Source organism: Oppia nitens, unplaced genomic scaffold, assembly GCF_028296485.1.
Source record: "Oppia nitens isolate AA-2021 unplaced genomic scaffold, nextdenovo-longstitch-racon4-pilon3 scaffold1_pilon_pilon_pilon, whole genome shotgun sequence".
NCBI classification, from domain to species: Eukaryota; Metazoa; Arthropoda; class Arachnida; order Sarcoptiformes; family Oppiidae; genus Oppia; species Oppia nitens.
The window spans coordinates 8,754,678-8,776,951 of NW_026533199.1; the positions used below are offsets into that span (position 1 = coordinate 8,754,678).

Sequence of the window (22,274 nt, forward strand, 5' to 3'; positions counted from 1 at the left end):
TGGTATAAAAAAATTAGATAAAAATTAGTAATAATAAATACAATATGCATATTATGTACAGAATAACTATTTTATTTATTATCATATTATACATCAAAATTATGTACATATTAATTCAAAATTTATAATAATCAATATATAAATTTGAATAAACCTAAGAATAAAAAATTACTAAATTATTAATTTAAATAATGATTTATTTAAAATGTATATGTTATGTCAATTAAACTTTTCAATGTGATTATACAGTATATGAATGTATAGTATACTATATAATGTTTAATTTTTATAATTTTGTTTTACATTGACTTATAATAGTCATCAAAAATAATAATTTTAATTTCAATAATAAGAAACAATTTATGTGTCAAAATTCTATCGATAATAAATTTGTTGTAAACATTAATAATAAGTTACAGTATTATTAATAACTTAGTATTGAAATTTTTACACATTTATTGTGAGTCTTCTAAAACTTAATCAATAGTATTTAATTGACATAACTTTTTCAAGTTTTACTTATAATAATAGTTTGCGAAATATATGTTAAATCAATAAATTATTGGAAACATTCATATTATTTAATAATATTGTTTTTCATATTAACTGATCATATATTGAATAGTCATAAACAAATATACTATTATATTCAATAGTATCGACTAATTACACGTCAATACAATAAGTTAGGCATTTGATTATACCTCTGTTGTGTTGATGACATAAAGTATCAAATTTAAGAAAATAAAAAATATTAAAATTATAATATTATAACCAATAAATAACTAAAAAAAAGATAATAATAAATACATATTATTTTAACTCAAATTATAATTAAAGAGACAGTTATTTTAGAGTATTGTATTATGTCTTCACTGATCGACTTTAGGGGGAAATTATTAAAAGTTGCAACAAATTTGGTGCGAAATTACTTTAAATTGTTTGACAATAATTTATTGATATATTAAATAAATTTTATTAACTATTGTTTAGAGCCCTCCCTATGTTTTTCTTAAATATACAGATAAATGGGTTCTCACCGGAGGAATGGAAGTTAGACTTTTGGAGGCATTGGCCAAACATTTTAACTTTACATATGATATCATCAATTGTAACAGTAATTGGGGAATACTATCATCAAACAAGACATGGTCCGGACTTATCGGAGATATTGTTTCAAAAGTAATATTATACATAAATTTAAATATTAACTATTTGTTAGTTATATTATTAATAACTTTGAATAGAAGGCAGATCTGGGTTTGTCTGGTCTGACTGTAACCGCTCAGCGATCACAATATGTATACTTCACTGATCCACATATCATAACTTCGGTGACATTTATTACACCTCAACCTAAATCTCAATCTAAAGTCACATTAGTTATCGAGCCGTTTGATGCTATGGTTTGGGTTTCTGTGATTTTGTCTATAATTGTGGTGATAATCACTGAAATAATTATAACAAGAAAAATGAATACAATTAAGATAACTGATATCAAATGGGCTATTATTATAACTCTTCTAAGACAAACATTTTCAACTAATTTGCCAAATGTTTTATCTATAAGACTTCTAATGAGCTTCTGGATGTTGGCCTGTCTTGTATTGACTGCTAGTTATAGCGGTTGTCTATACTCTGAGATGGCACTTCCTACCAGAGCTAAGCCTATTAATACATTGATTGAATTAGCCGACGCTCAGCGAAATGGACTAATTCAGGTGACGGCTAACGGAGGTTCAAGTTATTATGACTCACTTAAGGTATCCATCAATTTAAATATTTCTCTAATATAGTATTATTTAATTATTTTTAAAAAATATGAAATATATATATATATATAGAATGCAAAGTTTGGTGTATATAAAGAGATCGGTTCGTTAATCCAACCGGTGCGGGACAAGGATGCCGGACTCAATATTGTAATTACTGCCATAAAACCTCACGCATATATCTCAACCAGAGATCACTTATATTATGGATTACTAAAGTTTGGATCAAAAGTATTTCATTTACCGCCAGATTCTGAAGAGTCCACTGTTTTTCTCGATGTTATGGCTATAGCTTTGCATAAAGACTTCCAATACAAAGATATTTTTAATAAATTGTAATCATTATTATCATTATTACTCATCAAAAGCAAAACAATTTAAATTAAATAAAATGTTGTTAATTGTACAGAATATCGGACCTGAAAAAGGGTGGTTTTATGGACTATTGGCGTCTAACAGAAAACAGAAAAATTGTGGTAAATGAGGCTCAAAGACTCAATGATGTCAATGACCACAGACAACATGAGATCTTATTTGTCGATCAATTGCAAAGTGCTTTCTATTTATTATTATTAGGACTTAGTTTATCATTTAGTTATCTAATTATTGAGATTTTAACACATAAAAAATTCAATAAACAAAATAATAAGTCTATTACTAACTATAATAAATAATTTATATAACTGTAAAATATAACATAATTTATTATATTATAAAAAATATATCATATTTGACAATTTGTGTGTGCGATAAAAAATAGATATCAATATAAGTTAACCGAGATTATCAAAGTTTCATAATTTTGTGTTTATTTTAATTATAAAAGTTGTAATATTAATGTGTTTAAACAGTTGCCGTTATAACAAACAATGATATAATAACTTTTCATTACATTAATGTTGAGTATATATGCCGTGAATGGTTGCGGGCACGTGAGCCTGAGTCCGATAAATTTCAGCTCTGGCCACCTCTTTGAATGACTTGCCGTCCAAAATAAGAAGAAAATGTGGTTTAGTCTCATCCGAGTCCAATACAATACACAATATGACGCCATCGTCTTCATCGACAGCATCGGGTCGGCCTATAAACATACATTCGCCCGGATATAGTGTCTCCGACTCCTTCCAGATGACTGCCTCTTTAGTAATGACATCTAATTTGCATATCTAAGTACATAAAGTTTATAAATTTTATATTTTAATAATAATTTTATGAAAAATAATGAATAATTTACAGCATTGGCGAAGTGTCCTCTCTCGAAAACACCACTTCCATAACAAAATCGATACTTTCTTCCATTAAAATGTTTATAATTAATAGTCGGTAATTCAAATCCGGGTAAACCTATCTGTTCGGGTATAATCCAAACGTTTTCCTTATCATTGAGCTCAGCCTTTGCCTCAGTGTTTGCCAAAGAAACCAAATTTTTTCCGGACTCAAACTGAGACATCAAATAAAGCTCATAAAATATTTTGTATTATAAATATTTTTATACCTTTTCATGAGTCGGAAGCGGTAATACATAACGGCGAGGAATGGGAGGACTATTAGAGTCCCATTCATTAGATCTGAGTTTATCTATTGTCCATTTGTCGAGAATGGATGAGTCGTCATATGTAATGATATCGCAAACAATATGATTATTGTCTTCATATGCGTTGATGTGATGAAAATGAAATATTGATTCTGAATGATATTTATGAACTACATGTCCACTTGATTTGTCGACCACATAAAATTTAGTCTTCAATTAAGTAATCAAAATATATAATTATGTATAAACACAGTGTATTTGTTCAACTTTATACCTTTTCCTCGGGACACCACTCGAAGCAATCTTTTAATGGTTTTCCCTTTGGAGTACAAGTGGCCAGTTTGAAGCCATTCACAAGTAATGGTTGCTCCAAAAATATAATATAATTTTCAGTTATGGCGTAACTGTGATAATAGGTTATGCAAGTTGTCCAACTCGATGGTATTGTCACCAAAATAGATGCATTTTTTAAAGCACTATCATCTATAGAAATACATTTTATAAAAACTAAATTTATACACAAAAAAAATTAAATACCATTATTGTCACTGAGTTTTTCACTTGTTTGTTGGACAGGTATTTTAATAATATGATATTTAAGACCCTTTAAGAAACTTGATGTCAAATTATAAGAGTAGGGCTCGGGATACATGTATTGGACGTGAGCACTGGCAAGATTGACACCGACTACTTTATCCAAATTTATCTAATAATAAAAAACTAAATTAATTTTTATTAATACATTTAACTCATTGAATACTTTTTCTTTGGCTGAGAGAGTATTGCTATCAAATCTCCAAACATTTGATGTCTCTGAGGCCGCGTAATACTCATCCCGGAGTCGATATATGCCAACACAACCGTTGTCTGTGAGATCGCTCGGAACTATTTGCGAGAAGAACCGGGCGAACACGTTCTTACACGGGTCAGGATAGGCACGGGTGCCAAACTCGGTATATACCGGTTTCTTTACGCTTATCTATTATTTATGAGATAATTATTTTTTAAGTTATTAACTATTATTTGTTTTAATTTAAATAAAAATCATTTTTAAACCATTTTGTTATAGGCATCAGATTCAAGAAACTTTGATTTGTAATAAATTTTTCCATCAGTTATCGTAAATTTACATAACATTGCACAACCATCTAACCAATGATTAAGATTAAAATCATCGTCCAGATCCCATTTGCCTGGACCAATACGGATTATATGACCATTTAACCATGATGGGATATTGCCTTCATATAATAAAAATAAAAAATTAAAACTTAGACTTAAACATTCAAACACTGCCGAAAGCAAAAATAAACATTTAGTATTTAAAAGAGCTCAAAATATTACATAATTGTATGTAAATAACTATAATAAATAATAAGTATAATTATATTGTATAAAAACTTTGTAAACAAACTTTTATTATATCATTTATAATAATATTTTTGTTGTAAATAATATAATTAAATATATTATTTATTTACATTTTTTATTGAATATATACAGTAATTTTAGTTATAAAAAAATAAATTGTCAAACCTTTAACATTTGCCAATACATCACTTTCACATTCGTTGCATGATTTCAATAGTTTATCCATAGTTTATATAATATACACAAATTTTTAATCAAATTAAAAATATTTACAAATTAGTTTTTGATTATCTATATTAGTAAAAAAAAGTATTATATCAGTATTAGTTGATTATTTATAAAAGTAATATACAGTATAACTAATATTTTGAAAATATTTAAAATAGAAATGAATGACATGAACGATGAGTCCAAAAATAATACCATTGATTGAGTGGCAAAACTAGTTTATGAAAAACTTTTATTTTCGTATAAAACTAGTATTTATTGTTAATAATAATAAAGGTATTATGGTTTTCATATTATGAAAACTTAAAATAGTAACAAAAAAGAGGTCAAAAGCGAGAGCATAAGTATGGCCTGAAATGGACAGTTAGATAAACTTTAAGTTACTTTTTATATAATGAGTTCTTATATTTAGTTCAAACAATTTCATTGAATACAAACTAAAAACTTAAATTTTTCTTAAGCTGTAAATAGAAAATCAAAAATATTTGTAATAACAATTTAATGATATTTTTTAAAATATCTTTAGCGAAACTTTTTACATTTTAATATATCATACAATTTATTAATTAAATTCAATTTACAATTACTTTTAGTACAAAATTCATGAATATTAATTTGTTTTATAGAATTTAATATATTCTATATACAGTATTATTAATACATAAAATAAAATTGTATATCAATTAATTTTATTATCAGTTATTTGTTTATTAATTTAATATTATAAAATAACATATATGAATAAAACTAATTTGTTAACCATAATAACCTAATTGATGTATTGGATAATTGTTATTAAATTGATTGAATGGTTGCTCGTAGTTATCATAATAAGAGTCGTATTGATAGCCATTATATGGTATATTGTGATTAGGAAAATGAATTCTGTGTTTAGAGCCGTATATAAATGGTCTGCGATTGAGATCATAGGATACGACACAAACATATTTGGTATTCAATGCTATCAATGATAATATTATCGATATGTACTAAAAAATAGATAAAACATACAATTTTATAAGTTTGCTATAAATATATAACTTACCGAAACTATGGACAACATTTTTGAACAGTACCTACAATTAATTGAGATTAAAATAAAATTTTCTAACTTTGTATGATAGCTATTTATATCAATTGTATCAATAATCAATCTATTGTTTTTTAATGCCAAAAAAATATCATCAAAATAGATTAAAAATTATTATATTTATTATTCTAAAAAAATATTTCGTTTTAAATGATTTTTTTTATAAATTAGGTTAATATAGGCGTTACAATCATTATATGTGCCAAATATTAAAAACTTATATTATTTCTATTATTATAAATTATTTAAATAAAATTTTGTTTTTAATATATATAATATTATTATTTATTTATATCATCAAAATAATTCATATCATACGATCATATTGAGTACAAAATGATGTTTTGTATGTTTATTAAATATATTTGTCAGAAATTGTTGTTAATATTTAGTAATACAGTATTTACAAATTATAATATTATACATAATTACAATATTATGAAAAAATGTATAATTTTATCTTAAAATTAATAAATTATAATAAATACTAATTTTAATAAAATATAACTCATAAAATTAATAAATTAAATAAACAGTATATAAAAATATAAATTTCACACATTGAATATATTATTGCTTAATTATCATTAAAAACGATAACAATTATAAACAATGATTAATCTGACATTAGTTTACGTCAAAATTGATATAATATGACAAATAAATATATAAATGTTTAATAAAAAATTTTCATAATAAGTAAACATTTAGTAAAAAATAAATCTAATCCGTGATTGAAATGCTTTTTCAATATAACAAAAGTTTATAAAATTAGATAATTAGTTAAAAAATGTTTAGTCAATTGCAGTCTACAGTATATATTGCATCCAAAGTCAGTCATAACCAGTGATATCACACGTCATATGTGTTTATTTGACACAACAAGAGAACGAAGAGAGTGAAGAACAGCGCAAAAGCTGTTCTCATATCACGTGAGAAGTGCTCTTCAGAGGAGTTGTTTAAAAAGTGTGTCACAAAACTAGTCTATGGTTTTCATTGACAGACCAGTGGTTACCTTTAATTATCATATATTATGCTCTCATTAATTATACACTAACTTTGCATGACTGAGATGTCTGATAATTTTTTACCACACATCTGATCCATCAATTAATTTATTTCAAACGATCATATCATCAGAGATGGAGAATCATAGCGAAGAAAAAATTGATTATATTTATTGTTCACAAGTGTTGAAGTCATTGGACTACAGTAACTCTGGTATTATTATTATTATACTGTAATTTGATTTTAACATAATCAAATACTAACTGTTCATATCTTCCACGTATTCAAAACTTCCAACACATCCAACAGTTACCTCACCGGCAAAATTGTCAAAGAATCTCAAGTTAAGACCTCTTCAAACTGATGACTATCATAAAGGATACCTTGAATTGTTGTCTCAGCTAACAGATGTGGGAACAGTCGATGAAAAACAATTTATTGGTAATACAACGGCACAAATATAATTGTCAATCAATATGTATTGATTACCACTTTTTCTTTCTGTTAATTGATTTTTGTCTTTAAAGAGCGCTTCAATCAAATGAAAAGCGACGGAAAGTATTACATTACAGTGATTGAGGACTGCGACCGAAATCGGGTTATATGTTCGGCCACTTTGTTCACTGAATACAAATTCATTCACAACGCATCCAAGGTTTGCGTCTTAAGATATTTTTTTTAATTTTATTATTATATCTAATAATTGAATTTATCTCTTCATATCTACAGAGAGCCCGAATAGAGGACGTAGTGGTGGACAGTGATTATCGCGGCCAACGATTGGGTCATTTGATTATCGAAACTCTTAAACTATTGGCACAGAAGTTGGACTGTTATAAGTTGACACTCGACTGTCGCGATGAGATGATCGGGTGGTATAACAAACTGGGTTTCATAGCCATACCCACCCGCGCTAATATGCTTACCATTAGGTTTATTAGTTGATTATATGATAGTACTAATTAGATATATACAGTAAATGTTATTGAAATTTTGATATTATTTTTTTATATTGTTTTATTGTTACGATTTTGATGAGATTTTATTTTGTTATATTATAATAATAAAATTGAAATAAATGCATAGAATATAAAAATGAAAACTATGTGTATTTTTTCATAAAATATTAATAATTTTAAAATTGTATGAGAAAAAATGTAAAATCTGTGCAAAATATTTTCATATTAACTTATTAAACAAATTGCATAACAATTATCATTTAAAGAGAAATATTGTGTAATATTTACTAAAAATTTGCTAAAAATTCTGTAAAATGTTGCTAAAGATCAGATATTTATAGAACAAATATTTATTTATTATTTTCAAAAATATTTTAAATGTTTTCTCAAAATATTGTAAATATAACTAATATGTCTTCATCTAATATAAATTACATGATGATAAAGCAATTTGATACAATTTAATAAAAATTAAAATTATTAATAAAGTTTTAACTATATTAAAAATAATAACTGACTTAATTTACAATAAAATTTAATGTGATTATATCTAAAATTTTAGAAATTAAAAAATATACTGAAAGTACTGTTAGTTATGACCAGAAATTGTGTTAATTTCTTTTTTTCAACATTTAATTATTTAAAAGTCTAAAATTTATCTTTTGTTAATTATAAGATAATTGTTCATCACTTAAGATAGCTTTAACTTTATAATTTGTTAGAATAGTATTGTTTTATAAGTTATGTTTTAATACATTACTTAACCATCATATCAACTATCATTATTACCAAACTTAAATTTACTATCTTTTAATGTCTCATTATAATCACTGATCACATAGTATTGGATATCTAAGGGTTTACAACAATCCAAGTGAAACTGTATAATTAATTTGATTAAATTTTGGTTATAGTTTATAAAACTTAAATTTTGAAAATAGTTAATTTAATAATTTAATGTACAATGATTCAATTGTAATTGACAGCAACTACCGTGTAAATGTAAATTGTATATCACATGTAAATAATACTAAACATTTTTAAAAAATTAGTGCAATTATATCTAGATTAAAATAATCTTCTACATAATAATATCTACTTATTAAAATAAAATTATTAATATTTGAATTTTTATCTTGAAATCTATACAATTTCAATAAAATAATCAATAAGATAATAAAATTAAAAACCTGAAGATTGCAATATTTGACATTTAAGTTACAATATTTATTTATTATTTATTGTTTAAATTGATTTTTATTTAAACATGAAGTCATTTTACTTATTTTAGTTAATTATATACTATTGTACTGTATTTTTTATTGTTGTTGACCTTGATAAGTGTATAAATGCACACAAGGTAAAAGAGCTATATATACCGTATATATATACCAAATAAACTTAATTGCTATAGAAATATAATATCTTATTTATAAATAAAAATACACTAAATTATACCAATAAATATTCCACAATTATTTTTCAAGTGTCAAATAATGTGTGTTATTTGCTAAATTTGTAGGTAAAGTATCTATAGATAATATAACATAACAAATAGTTAATTAATAAAATGGATGACACAAATAAACGATGTTTAGTCTGTGAGGATAAATCTAATGGTGAATACAATTTCGACAATAATATTGATTATAACAATTTGATTAATTATTTGTACTTTAAGGCCGTAATTTTGGAGCACAAACTTGTGAATCATGTAAAGCATATTTTAGAAGAAATGCCCATCGATTTGAAGTAAACGATAAATATTATCCTAAAAATGTTAAAATAATGAAATAATAAACTAATGAAATGATAATATTTAAAAAAATAGGAATACGAGTGTAAAAATGATAATAAATGTACTGTAAGTCTACTTACCCGTACATTTTGTAGGGCTTGTCGTCTCAAAAAATGTTTTGATGTCGGAATGAGAGAAGTAATTTATTTATTTATTGAAAAAAATTATTTTATTAAATTATATATTTTTCAAAAGGATTGGATTATGAGTGACAGTGAAAGAAATGCCAGAAAATTAAGACTTAAAAAAAGACAAAAACTTGAGGAAAATGATACTAAAAACGATTGTTCGCAACAAAGTTACGATTCTTTGTCAGATTCGTCATCTAATTCTGATCTATCTATCAAATCGTTATCTAATGATAAAAGCAATTCATTAGTTGTTTATAAAAACTTAGAAAATAATTTGTTTAACGACGACAATGATTGCGATTTATCTGAATTTCTGATATTTTCTGTTCCCAAATCAATAACCGATTATAACAATTGTTTTAATGAAAAAGAGTTCAGTTATCTGAATGAGCTGTTGTCGGCCACTCAACACTTGCAGCGAAATTTCATTCCGATAGTGACCACTGAGTCCACAAATTTGGAGACAATATTCACATTTATTTTAAACAAAGGAGAGAGTGATATGTCTAAAATGATTACCGTTTGTAATAATCTTCGAGCATTTAAAACCATTTCTGATGACAACCAGATCTGTCTTCTTAAGATAGGTTTATTGCAAATGATTTTATTGCGATCTATTGATATTTACGACAAACACACAAACTCTTGGTGTGCTTTTAAGGTATATTTTTTTATTAAATACAACTAAAATATTATTTAATTTATTAATATTTTAGACATTCATTGATTAAAAATTTTTAATAGGATAACGAATCGATGAAAATTAATTTGGAATTTTGGAAATGGAGTAATAAAACTTATATTTATTCATTATATGAACAATACTATGAAAATACATTCACCGCATGGGATGGCGATCCCATTATTATCGATATGGTATCAATTGATTACTTGCAATATCTATAAAATTTGCTTTTATTGTTAAACACTTAGTATATTATATACAAAATATAAACTATTCATAGCTTTGCTTATATAATAAATAAGTTTTTAGTCACCATTTAGACTACTTTAAGCTTATAATCTCTAATTTATAGATAATTACCGGTAGTTTTAAATATATTTATATACAGTATTATACCGTATAAGTATATTATTTGAGTAAAAATTTAATACTAATAGTACACATAAATTAAAACTTACATATAATTATTTTTATTATTTTTATAGCTAATGGTTATACTGCTTTTCAATCCAAACAGAAATAATTTGACGGATAAAGTAGTTGTAAAGTAAGAGATTGATTATAATTATTGTCTAATTGTTTGTATAAATAAATATTAAATTGTTGTTATTTTAATCTCAGATTACAACGAAATATTTATGTATATTTACTTCGACGATATCTAACAATTAAATATCAGTCAGAAATTGAGGCAAAGAAAAGACTCTTAGTTTTAATGAAATCATTGAAAATTGTTGAAAATTTGGGTTTAATTCAAGCGACTAATTATATTAATCACAGAAATCAACCGCAAAGTGATCTTAAATTAATGAATGAAGTTTGCAGTATTTAAAGTACATATGTTTTACTACTTATTGTATTACGATATACACTGTATATTGTTTATTATACTGCATTATTGTTAATATAAAAATCATATAATTTTAAAAAAAATATGCTATCAATCATTATAAAACTTACTACAGTATTACAGTTATGTAATATATAAATTTATAAAAGTATTTTGTTTTTCAAAAATTTAATGTTCTGTATATTTGAGTTATTTTTGTATTATTATTGTTCCATAAAACTTATTTGACTAGTTTTAACATAAGTTTTTTATACATAATAATACAAAACTGATTGTAAAATTCAATAGTATATACATAGCTCCCACAGAAGTGAATTTTACAATCAGTTTTGTATTATTATGTATAAAAAACTTATGTTAAAACTAGTCAAATAAGTTTTATGGCACTAAACATGTTATCAATTATCACTTTTAGTGGTCACTCTCTCACCGTAAGTACCTAAAGACCAACAGTGCTGTCACTAATGTACAGCAATTGCGCTGATGAAGGACAGAGACAATTACTGTCCGAAACAATATTGCAATAATTTGTCCGCAATTAAGGCCGAAGACAATAATCGGCTAAATATATGTCACAAATTGTGAGTAATTAAAGTTTTATATATACCTAAATTAGCTTTTACTATAAATTTAAATTATTATTATATCTACAAATTATGTTTTAGACATTCAAAATAATAGAAATGGTCTTAAGTTGATCCAAAGTCTCTCCATTTGTGTTCTTTATGGTAATAGTGTTCGTAGGCGTGCTTTTCAGTCCAATTTTGGTCTCTCATAACACCGACGTAATCAATCTCAAGACTGAAAGGACCGGTAGTGTTATCGGCTAACATGAAGCCCACCTGTGATACTGAATGTAAACATATGGGAAACTGTTGGTCCTGAGCGTAACCCTTGTGTTGGAAATAAAATCGCGAAAACGGGATCTAAAAATAATTGGGAAATTTAATAACTTGGGTTATAATTACCGGTACATCTCATTAGTACATACTTTACACCACTGCCAATAGGGTCCGCCGTGTGTGTAGAGGACATACTGGTACCGATCAAACCACGTTACGTCCATTTTATCATCGGATACATTAAGCACAACAATCCAGTTTCTGCCGTCACCGCGACACCTGACCAGTAGATGTGTAAATCCCGTCCAATTAAAGTAGTTCTGTCTATGAAAAGAGCGTCGGTGTCGTTCACACCCGAGGAAAGCCCAGCCTGCTTTCATTATCTCGCCGTCGTTCGGCAACTTTGTGTCGATATAGCCGTGAAATAGTGAACGACCTGAAGGTGATACTGTCCAATCACATCGGGAATAACCTGTTATAAGTAATGTTAGACTAATTGGTAATTTAAATGATAGATTTAAACTGAAGTGTAACCTTCGTTATGATCTGAATCACAGGCCGTCCTCCACCTCTTCATGTCATTCATGATAACTCCTCTGTTAAATGTATTACAATAACTACTTATGCGGTCATTATTTCTTTGGTTAAAATCCCAGTATTTGATGATTTCTTGGTCTTCATAGAAGTCAGTGGTGTTATCCAAGCCATACGTATCTCTCATTTCTTGTACCCAAAGACTAGTCTCTTGTTTGATGGTTTTGACACTCATCTTAAGTTTGTCCCATTCGGACAATTGTTCCCAATTCTTGTCGCGCTTTTCTTCATACTTCTTGTGTCCCGAAAGATATGGCTGATACAGACCCGCACCTGTATGTGGCCGTACGGCATATATGTTAACCGATTTTATATGCGGACACCTATTGGCGGCCAACACACCGGTGGCCACCAATCGCTTTAAAATCATATTTTTATTAACACGTGATTAATATATAAACAAATACAATAACATTATGTTCTTAAAAGTCAATTGTTTTTCAAACAAATATTTTAATAATATTATTGTTAAGCAAACAAACACTACATCTGGTGTCACATATGCTTACAATTCATAATATATATAACTTTTTTACGCTTAATGTTATGCAATCTCTCATTTACTTTACATTATGATTATTATCATCAATACATACTATACTCATTAAAATGATAATTATTTTACTAAAATCTGCACAATTATACACAAACATCAACTTATACTTACACTTATCCGGTCCCACAATATATATATATATATATATATATAACGTAACTATATATACCGGTATAGGATATCCCATATATGACATTCATATGAATAATATATAATATTTTTGATAAATATAAATATACTAAAGCTATATAGTAATATGTATAATTATTAATTATATATTGTATATAAGTTATATATCTTATATCTGATATATAATGACTTTAATGAATTAATAATGTTATGATATGAGTGATATAATATCATATTACACAAAGATTATGCACACACTTTTATAATTTTATTATTATTATTAAAATTACTATTTAAATATAATACTACTACTACTATCTAAATACTTTTACTACTACTGTAGTACTATATTTAATTATTATCATCTAATTACTATTACTATTACTACTACTGTAATTTAAATACTATAAATTAAGATCATATGATATGAGAGGTCAATGAACTTAAACATTAATGATCTTTTTGTCGACAAAATGCAAACATTTATTATATTGATTACAACCAACTGTGTGGTCATTAAAAGTGCACACATTTTCAAATGTCGTTTATTTTGATTAAGATTATCATAAAATTATGTGTGAAATGTATAGAAAGTACATTAAATGACATAAAATGATAAAAAATTCATTTTTCAAATAACTTATTTATTATAAACTTTTTATTATATATTTGAGCTAAATATTTCTATTTATTTTTTCTTAATTTCAGTAATAATATAAAAACTGAAAAATTATTGCTTTACAAAATTTTAACAAAGCTTTTTTGGGGTATAAATAAAAAAACTCTCTAACTTTAACGTATAATAAAATTTGTTTTGCCCTAAAAATTCAATTTTAAAATTGTTTATTTAATAAAAATATATAAGGCGTACGAAATATAATGTGAAAATGAATATAAAAAATAAATATAAAAAAATGTTGAGTAAGGGGTGCAGTGTTGGCCACAATACGACTAACGGGCGGCGCTTCGTCTGACTGTTGAAATTGATTGTTATTAAAGACATTGAATTTATTGTCGACTTTATTGTTATCGTTGTCTAAATGTTTTTCCATTTCTGTAATTAACTGTAATTCTCGTCTATTATTACTATTATCTTCTAAACTATTTTCTAATTTTTCCTCTAACTCTTCATTAGTGTCTTTACTGTTGACAACATTAGCAGTACTGCTGTCGTAGTCATCGATGAGATGATCGTCATTGAGATTAAGTACTTCTTGTTGGAAATACGGCTGATTGTAATTTCTGAGATCTCGTTCATTCAATTTAAAGAAATCCCTATTGATTTTCAGTGGTTCGCTGAGTGACCCGTGAAGGAAAGCCCTATCCTATTAGACATACATACAGACATACAGTTGCAATCAAATTAAATAATAATAATAATAATAGAGTAAAATAAAGCGCTTATTGTTTTTAAATGCAATTTTGTTTCAATCTTTTGTGACAAACTCTAGGGATTTCCCATTCTGTCACTGAAAGGGAAAGCATAACACATACCCATCCCATTGGCAATGAGTTCATTAGCGGGACATTCACTTTCCAAATGTGATACTTATTATTATTGAAAAATAAATGAAAACTATGACTTCGGTAATCATAATAAGTGGCAGTAATTGTATCATTGATTTTCATCCATTTCTGGATATCATAAGAAAATCGGAGATCCATTTTATACGGATCTATAACTGACATCTTTTTGCCTAACATTGTGAGAGTATTAGGAAATAACAAATGATTAAACATTAAAAAACAAATACAATGAGTGAGTCATCACTGGATAATGACTTTGAGCACTACCTGTGCTGAAGGTATACCTTGAAAGAAGACCCAAAAGCCTTCGTCCTTATCTTTGGATCTGTTCCTCCACGTGGCCGAGTCTATCGGCACAGTTAGGTCCAGATCTTTAAATGCTGAATACCATTGCTTATTGACTGGCAAATGACAAAATGTATTGCGAGTGTCGTACTGTCCGTCAAACTCCTGACACGCGACGCGTAGGCCTTTCCTCGACTAATCAATCATTTTATTTATAATAATATGACAAACATTTTAGTTATATATTATATATATTGTAGTCACAAATAATAACATAATAATTTACAAACTTTTTTATAAATAGTTTTATAAATTAATTCTAATATAAAACGAAAATATAACCATAAAATAAAACTTTAAAAACCAATAATTATGTAAAACTAAAAACCATAAAACTATATAAATAGTAAATAAAAACAATTGGATTAGAAAATTGTAGATAAAATTATTCAAAAATATAGTTAAGTGACTCACATGAGACACAAGAAATATTTTGGGATCCACTTCGTTGATTGGATCGGTAAATATGGCATCAATTGTCTTAAACTTCGGAAAAAGTTGTGTCACACGTCCCGCAACATTATATTGTCGCGGGATTTGCCATTCATTGAGTACCCAATAATATCCGTTACTGACGACAATCAATGTATTATTAGGTAGTCGTGTGATGGCATCGATACGACACGAGTCGTACCGAAAGTCAGTTATTTCATTAATATTATAATTATTTGCTGATCTCTTAATTGGGTTATCACTGAAACAGTCGGTAATATATATGTAAAATAATATTAAATGAAGTATAAAATGCAAGAATTTGTTCACAGAATTCATATTCACATTGTTTGACGAGAATCTCAATTCAATACACAAACAGAATATTATATACTTTATAGTGTTATATATATATTAATGCATTAGTTTTCCAGTGATTCACTGTTTGTCACACAATCGCTATGTTTGTGAGTGAATAGCCTTTTGCCAGACATATGCTCTCAAACCAAACATTTTATTTATTTTCAAACATCCTATACATTGCATGCTCTATAACTTACAGACTATACGCAGTATTTATATACACACAGTATATACTATATACTGTATAAATGTTTGTTTTTTAATTATTTTGCTATTTTTTCGCATTCAATTCAATAGATGGCAAACACTAAGTTATTCAATTAAAAAAACTTGTTTTACATATGTATTATTTACATTAATTTCAATTTTACTTATTTTTTAGTACAACTGTAATTCGGAAACATTACATACATATGTAGTGTTTTACACTTACAACTTAATTATAATTTATAAAATTATCGTTTAGAAAAACATGTTAAATAAAATTACTGTATTATCATATATGAATTTGTCAACCACTTGAATAAATAGAAAAATTTGTATAATTTTACTTAAAAATTATCATTTCATAACAAAAATTTTGAAACTTTGAAAAATTTACACATATATTATTTAGAGAATTGTATAAATTATTATAATTTATAAAAAACGATAAAATATTTATGATAAAAAATTATTTGTTATTATTATTTTGTTAGTTAAATAAAAGTTAAATAAAAAAAAGTTACAAATGTTGATAATTTTTAGACAAAATGCACACAACTTCACGATTATTAGAGTTTTCGGTCTCAAACAACATCATTGACTGTGAATCACAATTGTGTCGACAGTTACTCCAATATACATCTATATCTATATACTGTATCTGTATTTTTGGTTACTATTTTTTAAACATATACTTATTGGGTGTGTGAGAGAAACACTTGCTTTGCATAAAACATTAATTTAAAATAAGTTTTTGAAGTTTTAGACACTACATAAATAAATAAAAATATATATATTTATATATCTCAATATTCAAAATAAATTGTACTATTTATTATAGCCAGTAATAGTATTTATACATTATATAGAATATAAATATATTTTGTATCCTAATATATTATGTCTAAATCTGCAAAAACTTAATGTTTTTGTGTAATATGAGTCTCTCTCTCTCTCTCTCTCTCTCTCTCTCTCTCTCTCTCTCTCTCTCTCTATCACCCGTCAAATGCCCAAAAGTTCCCAAAAATAAATGAGAGGTCTGTAATAGTCTGTATCAATACAATTGAGAATACCATTGACTGTTCCCTACATTCACTGTAGCGATAATGGGCTCAGATTAAGACCACAAACACTTGGGTGTGACTTATAGGCATTTTTCAACAATTAGTATATACTGTGTATAGAAACTAATGTGATTATAAACGATACCACCGGTGACTGACAAATAACTTACTAAAGTATGTTTGAATATATTTGGGTATATTTTGTAAATAAGTAAATAAAGTAATTAAAATTTGGTAAATAAAATAATGTTATAAAAATATAATTTTAAAACATATTTGAAAATCATGCTAACAATAATTATCAGCAGTAGACCCATATTAATGATTAGCAAGCATATTTGTTTGCATGAAATTACCACATTATTTTGTAAGCATAATTTACCAATATATATGCTTATATGCAATTTACTATTTATTTAGATAATAAAAAAAACATTACAATATTATGCGAATCATATATTGAAACATACAATATATACTGTACTATATTTATTATGTGTTTGTGTTAGATGTCTGACAATAATAATCAATGACAGAGTCTGTAAATTATAAATATAAAGGAATTAATGGTTTTTATATCAAAACTGTTGTCTACAGTACAGTACTATACAGTATATTGAGACTCAACACGTCATCCCTATTCTGATGTTTTTAAGCATTCAAAGCACAGTTTGATAACTAATATAATATTATACTTCTAATGGTTAGTTCATTAAACTATATCCATATATTCCATATGTTTTTCATATTCAATGACTAACTGTTAGAAATTGTGTGTTGAAATTGCCTTAAAATAGTGTGAAAACATCAATATTTAACTACAAATCGATAAGCAATTATTTAAACAAATGGCAACTAATTCACAACAAAATACATCCAAAACGGTTCTCATAGAAAACGGACATCAGGTGAGAGTCTATGCCATGTCTGGCACTTATGTTGTTATATATATGTACTCTACATATAATATATTTACATTTGCAATGTTCAGTACTACTGTGTGTATATGTTAATAAATACATATTTTTTGAAAGCAAAATCATACAGTATTTATCTATGTATATAATCAATGACCCATTTAGTCATTGATTTGCCGTTTAAGCTTTGCACTGATGCCACTAAAAAAAACTTTGTTTGTTTGTATAGTGATTGTATTGTTTATGTGATAAAAGTGTTGTTTAATTTTCATTGAGATAACCATCAGTTATAAGTGAAGGACGAAATGATAAATTTTGAGAAAAAATAGATATTTTGTTTCAAAAATAACAATTGCCTTATTTTTTTGTGGTTACAGAATATTAATAACGATTTAAACCGCAGTTACGGTGCTATAAATAATAGCATTTCATATGCAAGTCATATAAGCGATGATACAAATAAAAGTTTGATTAGTAAAGCAACGACTGGTGTATATAATGCCGGCGCCGGTGTTGTCACTTATGGCTTGGGAGGCATCAAATGGGTACTATCGTCGACCACAAGCGTCGGTTCGACTGTTTTAAGTGCCGGCACTGCAGGAGTGGTACAGTTGAAGAAGAGGGCGTCAAAAGATAAAAATGAGTGATTACTGTCACTAATAATAATACCAAATATTACAACAAATTCATAGCTGAAGTCAACACAAATTAGTTGATTTTTTACACTCATTTTTACAAGAAAAAATAGAGAGAGAGAGAGAGAGAGAGAGAGAGAGAGAGAGAGAGAGAGGATAAAAATGAATAGAAAAATTGAGCTATAGTTAAATATAGTTAGTTAAGTATAGATTTAAATCATGTTTATCTAGACTTTATTTATATGATTTTTATATATTGATAGTCCTTAGAGTAACTTTTGAATTTTTTGTTGATAATTTATAGTTATTTTAATTTTTCTAGTTTTTTAATTTGTTGTAATTTAAAATTATTATATTTTATGTTTTTAGACAATTGTCTTAAACTAATCTAAAATAGACTTATTTCCGTATATAATCTAACATTGCCATAATATGGTGAATCAATGATATACTATCTTAATATATAAATAACAACTTATTTATTACATTTGTTATAATTAAAAATGATATGTTTTGTTAGATTTATTAAAAAATATTAACGCGGAAACTCTTAGTTTACTTAGAAATTATTATAAATTTTAATTTAGTGTTTTTTACGCCCAAATAATTAATTGAAGTTTTTTCGTGTGATAAATTATTGGAAAAAGTAATACTAACTTTAAAATTATTTTAATTTTAATAGATTTTATTCATTATTTAAAAAAACTTCAACTTTTATTAATGCTAACAAGCAATTAAAGCATAAAGACATTAATAAAATAAAAATTATTGCTATAATTAATTACAGTATAAGTCAAGAATAAAATTAAGTAACATTTGAAATGCTATTTTATATGCTATATAAATCAATATTTAATTATATTAAAAGCAATTTTATTAAAAGAAAATTTCTTATATCAATATTTTTATAAATAATGTTAATCTTTTTATTTGTAAAATGTAATATTTTCTATACTTTATAATAATTATATATATTGTATATATTATATTGTTTATAATGTATAAACAAACAAACAAAAAATTAATGTTCTGAAAACATTGTATATATTTCATGTCAAAATTTATCAAAATATTGACATAATTAAAATATTAAAAATAGTTTGATATATTTCTAAATATTTATTTAAATAAATTTTTAAAATTTAATTATTTTTCATATATCATAGTAGATGGCAAACTGTACAGTATTAGTAAGTACTGTAATTATCTTTTTTTTATTACGTTAATAATTTTAACAATATTAATAATAATACTATAATAAGTTATTATATAACAGTAATACTATACTCAGTATAGTATACTGTATATTGATTTAGTACAATAGTACAGGTTTTGTGTGGATATCATATTTGTTTATATTGTAATTCATATACATTTTATGAATGCAGTTATTGCACAATCTATTTAAATGGCATAAAATAACTGCTATACTATACTATCAATATTATGTATACAAAATAGTCATATTATATCATACAGTATTGTATAATGTGATTCAAATTGGATAAAAATGTATTCATAAAGATATGAAACAAAGTTTAATAATATTTAAATTTAATAAAATATTGAGTTTTATAGATTACCATTAATTAACGTAATATATACCGAAATAGTAGTTTGAATATGTGAAATTGAGCAATGTTATTTTTCTGATTATTAATTGTATTAATTTATAAACAAATAAATGATTTATGATTAAATTAAAGTATATCACACCAATATTATAAAATATATCATAAATTTAGTTATTATCTCATTTCTATATTATCATAACTTCAAGTATTAATTAACTATAATATTAGTTTTATATATTTATACTCAATATTTATGAATTAATTTGATTTTAATTAAATCATATTTACTATCATATACTACAGTATATATGATAATAATTATAAGCAATTTAAAAATATTTGTCAATTTTATTAATAAAATTCTCAAGTTTTTATTAGAAGTGTTATTATAAGTAAAATATAATTTTGATTTATTGTGTCCACAAAATTGAATTGTTGTGAATAGTTGTGAGAAAAATAAAAATATTTGAACTAATGATTAAAATACAAGCAAATATCAAATCATTATTGATATTACTATTATTAATAGCATTTGTGACGATAGCAGTTGAACCAAAAGACAATGGTTTCAACTGTAATGACACGTCTATTAGACAACCTTTTATCAAACTGCAGGTATCGATGGCACAGTTATTATCCATTTCGGTAGGACTTCCCATCATTGCTATAGTGGTCATTGAAAAGTTTATCTCAAAAATATCCAAAACTAATAACAAATTAATTATATATCACAATATCATTGCCTTTATCTTTGGTTTATTCTTTAACTTTTTGTTGGTAATGATTATGAAGAATCTGTTTGGACGACTCAGACCTCATACCATCCGATTCTGTAATGCAGATCATTATTGTCCAGAAGGTTGTCATTAAATTATTTTATGATTATTTCATTATAAACTGTTTTATGATTTGAATTTATATCATTAGGTTTTATTGATAAACACATCGAGACGTTTGAATGCCGTAACGATGACTATCCCATGAGATATAAGAGGAACGTTAGACATAGTTTCTATTCAGGACACGCATCCATTGGCTTATATGCCGGTGCTTTTCTTATACTTTACTTGAGATCCAAATTGAGACCAAAACATAATTTATGGAAATATATTTTGAAATCACTGTATCTGATTATAGCCATTACTTCGACATACCCGGGATATACACAATGGAAAAACTATTGGCATTTCTCCAGTGATGTCTTAACAGGTTATGCTATTGGCATTGTATCAGCAATCAGTATATATAAACTATTTTTGAGTAATACAATCAGTGATCATCAATTGATTGATAAAAACAATGCAAATAATTACATTCCTCTCAATAAATTATTAACAACTACCATATCATTTAATCGATAGCTAATTAATCGATACTACGTTAGGTATATATTAGTAATTTATTAAATTTTATTTTCAATAATTTAATTTTTTTTACAAAACAATTGTTATATCTTTTAAGTTAACAATTCAATAGGTTTTATAACTGTACTCACAAAGCAAACTATTTTATTAAATTATAATTTTTTGTCATAAATTTATTATATTAGAAAAAAATGTTATAATGTTTTCAACTTATAAACTATCGTAATTTTAATGATATCTTTTAATAAAAACTAATGAATGAATGTATGAAAATATTCTACAAAAAATATATAAATAATTTT

At 25.6% G+C, this 22,274-nt stretch overlaps 7 protein-coding genes across 7 annotated transcripts; 4 read left to right on the top strand and 3 right to left on the bottom strand.

Moving 5' to 3' along the window:
- Positions 1–2,665: 2,665 nt before the first annotated feature.
- On the bottom strand, positions 2,666–4,903 carry LOC128951185 (carotenoid-cleaving dioxygenase, mitochondrial-like). Its single transcript, XM_054296433.1, is given in 7 exon segments — positions 2,666–2,938; positions 3,007–3,213; positions 3,268–3,516; positions 3,581–4,012; positions 4,067–4,285; positions 4,363–4,547; positions 4,843–4,903. Coding segments are annotated over 7 exon segments (1,626 nt in total).
- A 1,960-nt stretch (positions 4,904–6,863) lies between these two features.
- LOC128952936 (probable glucosamine 6-phosphate N-acetyltransferase) lies at positions 6,864–8,098 on the top strand. The gene is made up of 4 exons (XM_054298408.1): positions 6,864–7,216; positions 7,313–7,444; positions 7,531–7,658; positions 7,733–8,098. Exons 1-4 carry the CDS (start codon positions 7,138–7,140, stop codon positions 7,946–7,948), a joined length of 555 nt encoding a protein of 184 aa, XP_054154383.1. The 5' UTR covers positions 6,864–7,137; the 3' UTR covers positions 7,949–8,098.
- A 1,371-nt stretch (positions 8,099–9,469) lies between these two features.
- On the top strand, positions 9,470–11,979 carry LOC128951186 (nuclear hormone receptor HR96-like). The gene is made up of 8 exons (XM_054296434.1): positions 9,470–9,581; positions 9,644–9,714; positions 9,794–9,898; positions 9,956–10,552; positions 10,636–10,767; positions 11,062–11,123; positions 11,198–11,409; positions 11,842–11,979. The coding sequence occupies exons 1-7, from the start codon at positions 9,533–9,535 to the stop codon at positions 11,406–11,408; spliced, it is 1,227 nt and encodes a 408-aa protein (XP_054152409.1). The 5' UTR covers positions 9,470–9,532; the 3' UTR covers position 11,409; positions 11,842–11,979.
- A 60-nt stretch (positions 11,980–12,039) lies between these two features.
- LOC128952935 (complex I intermediate-associated protein 30, mitochondrial-like) lies at positions 12,040–13,317 on the bottom strand. Its single transcript, XM_054298407.1, has 3 exons — positions 12,803–13,317; positions 12,418–12,740; positions 12,040–12,352 (listed from the first exon to the last, which is right to left on the bottom strand). Exons 1-3 carry the CDS (start codon positions 13,230–13,232, stop codon positions 12,116–12,118), a joined length of 990 nt encoding a protein of 329 aa, XP_054154382.1. The 5' UTR covers positions 13,233–13,317; the 3' UTR covers positions 12,040–12,115.
- A 1,022-nt stretch (positions 13,318–14,339) lies between these two features.
- On the bottom strand, positions 14,340–16,190 carry LOC128951187 (uncharacterized). Its single transcript, XM_054296435.1, has 5 exons — positions 15,834–16,190; positions 15,359–15,554; positions 15,042–15,244; positions 14,504–14,872; positions 14,340–14,366 (listed from the first exon to the last, which is right to left on the bottom strand). Exons 1-5 carry the CDS (start codon positions 16,188–16,190, stop codon positions 14,340–14,342), a joined length of 1,152 nt encoding a protein of 383 aa, XP_054152410.1.
- Positions 16,191–18,168: 1,978 nt separating this feature from the next.
- Positions 18,169–19,169, top strand: LOC128952453 (uncharacterized). The gene is made up of 2 exons (XM_054297855.1): positions 18,169–18,390; positions 18,777–19,169. The coding sequence occupies exons 1-2, from the start codon at positions 18,331–18,333 to the stop codon at positions 19,044–19,046; spliced, it is 330 nt and encodes a 109-aa protein (XP_054153830.1). The 5' UTR covers positions 18,169–18,330; the 3' UTR covers positions 19,047–19,169.
- A 1,034-nt stretch (positions 19,170–20,203) lies between these two features.
- Positions 20,204–21,969, top strand: LOC128951188 (putative phosphatidate phosphatase). Its single transcript, XM_054296436.1, has 3 exons — positions 20,204–20,255; positions 21,156–21,467; positions 21,536–21,969. Exons 1-3 carry the CDS (start codon positions 20,204–20,206, stop codon positions 21,967–21,969), a joined length of 798 nt encoding a protein of 265 aa, XP_054152411.1.
- The last annotated feature ends 305 nt before the right edge of the window (positions 21,970–22,274 follow it).

Coding starts and splice junctions, on each gene's coding strand:
- LOC128952935 (XM_054298407.1), bottom strand. CDS start 13,232: ATGATTTTAAAGCGATTGGTGGCCACCGGTGTGTTGGCCGCCAATAGG. Junction 12,741..12,802: donor TGATTCAGATCATAACGAAG/GTTACACTTCAG, acceptor TACTTATAACAG/GTTATTCCCGATGTGATTGG. Junction 12,353..12,417: donor CCTATTGGCAGTGGTGTAAA/GTATGTACTAAT, acceptor AATTATTTTTAG/ATCCCGTTTTCGCGATTTTA.
- LOC128951187 (XM_054296435.1), bottom strand. CDS start 16,190: ATGAATTCTGTGAACAAATTCTTGCATTTTATACTTCATTTAATATTA. Junction 15,245..15,358: donor CTTTTGGGTCTTCTTTCAAG/GTATACCTTCAG, acceptor TCACAATGTTAG/GCAAAAAGATGTCAGTTATA. Junction 14,873..15,041: donor ACTCATTGCCAATGGGATGG/GTATGTGTTATG, acceptor TATGTCTAATAG/GATAGGGCTTTCCTTCACGG.
- LOC128952453 (XM_054297855.1), top strand. CDS start 18,331: ATGGCAACTAATTCACAACAAAATACATCCAAAACGGTTCTCATAGAA. Junction 18,391..18,776: donor TCATAGAAAACGGACATCAG/GTGAGAGTCTAT, acceptor TTGTGGTTACAG/AATATTAATAACGATTTAAA.
- LOC128952936 (XM_054298408.1), top strand. CDS start 7,138: ATGGAGAATCATAGCGAAGAAAAAATTGATTATATTTATTGTTCACAA. Junction 7,445..7,530: donor CGATGAAAAACAATTTATTG/GTAATACAACGG, acceptor TTGTCTTTAAAG/AGCGCTTCAATCAAATGAAA. Junction 7,659..7,732: donor TCATTCACAACGCATCCAAG/GTTTGCGTCTTA, acceptor TCATATCTACAG/AGAGCCCGAATAGAGGACGT.
- LOC128951188 (XM_054296436.1), top strand. CDS start 20,204: ATGGCAAACTGTACAGTATTAGTAAGTACTGTAATTATCTTTTTTTTA. Junction 20,256..21,155: donor AATTATCTTTTTTTTATTAC/GTTAATAATTTT, acceptor TGACGATAGCAG/TTGAACCAAAAGACAATGGT. Junction 21,468..21,535: donor AGATCATTATTGTCCAGAAG/GTTGTCATTAAA, acceptor TTATATCATTAG/GTTTTATTGATAAACACATC.
- LOC128951186 (XM_054296434.1), top strand. CDS start 9,533: ATGGATGACACAAATAAACGATGTTTAGTCTGTGAGGATAAATCTAAT. Junction 9,899..9,955: donor TTGATGTCGGAATGAGAGAA/GTAATTTATTTA, acceptor ATTTTTCAAAAG/GATTGGATTATGAGTGACAG. Junction 11,124..11,197: donor ACGGATAAAGTAGTTGTAAA/GTAAGAGATTGA, acceptor TTTTAATCTCAG/ATTACAACGAAATATTTATG.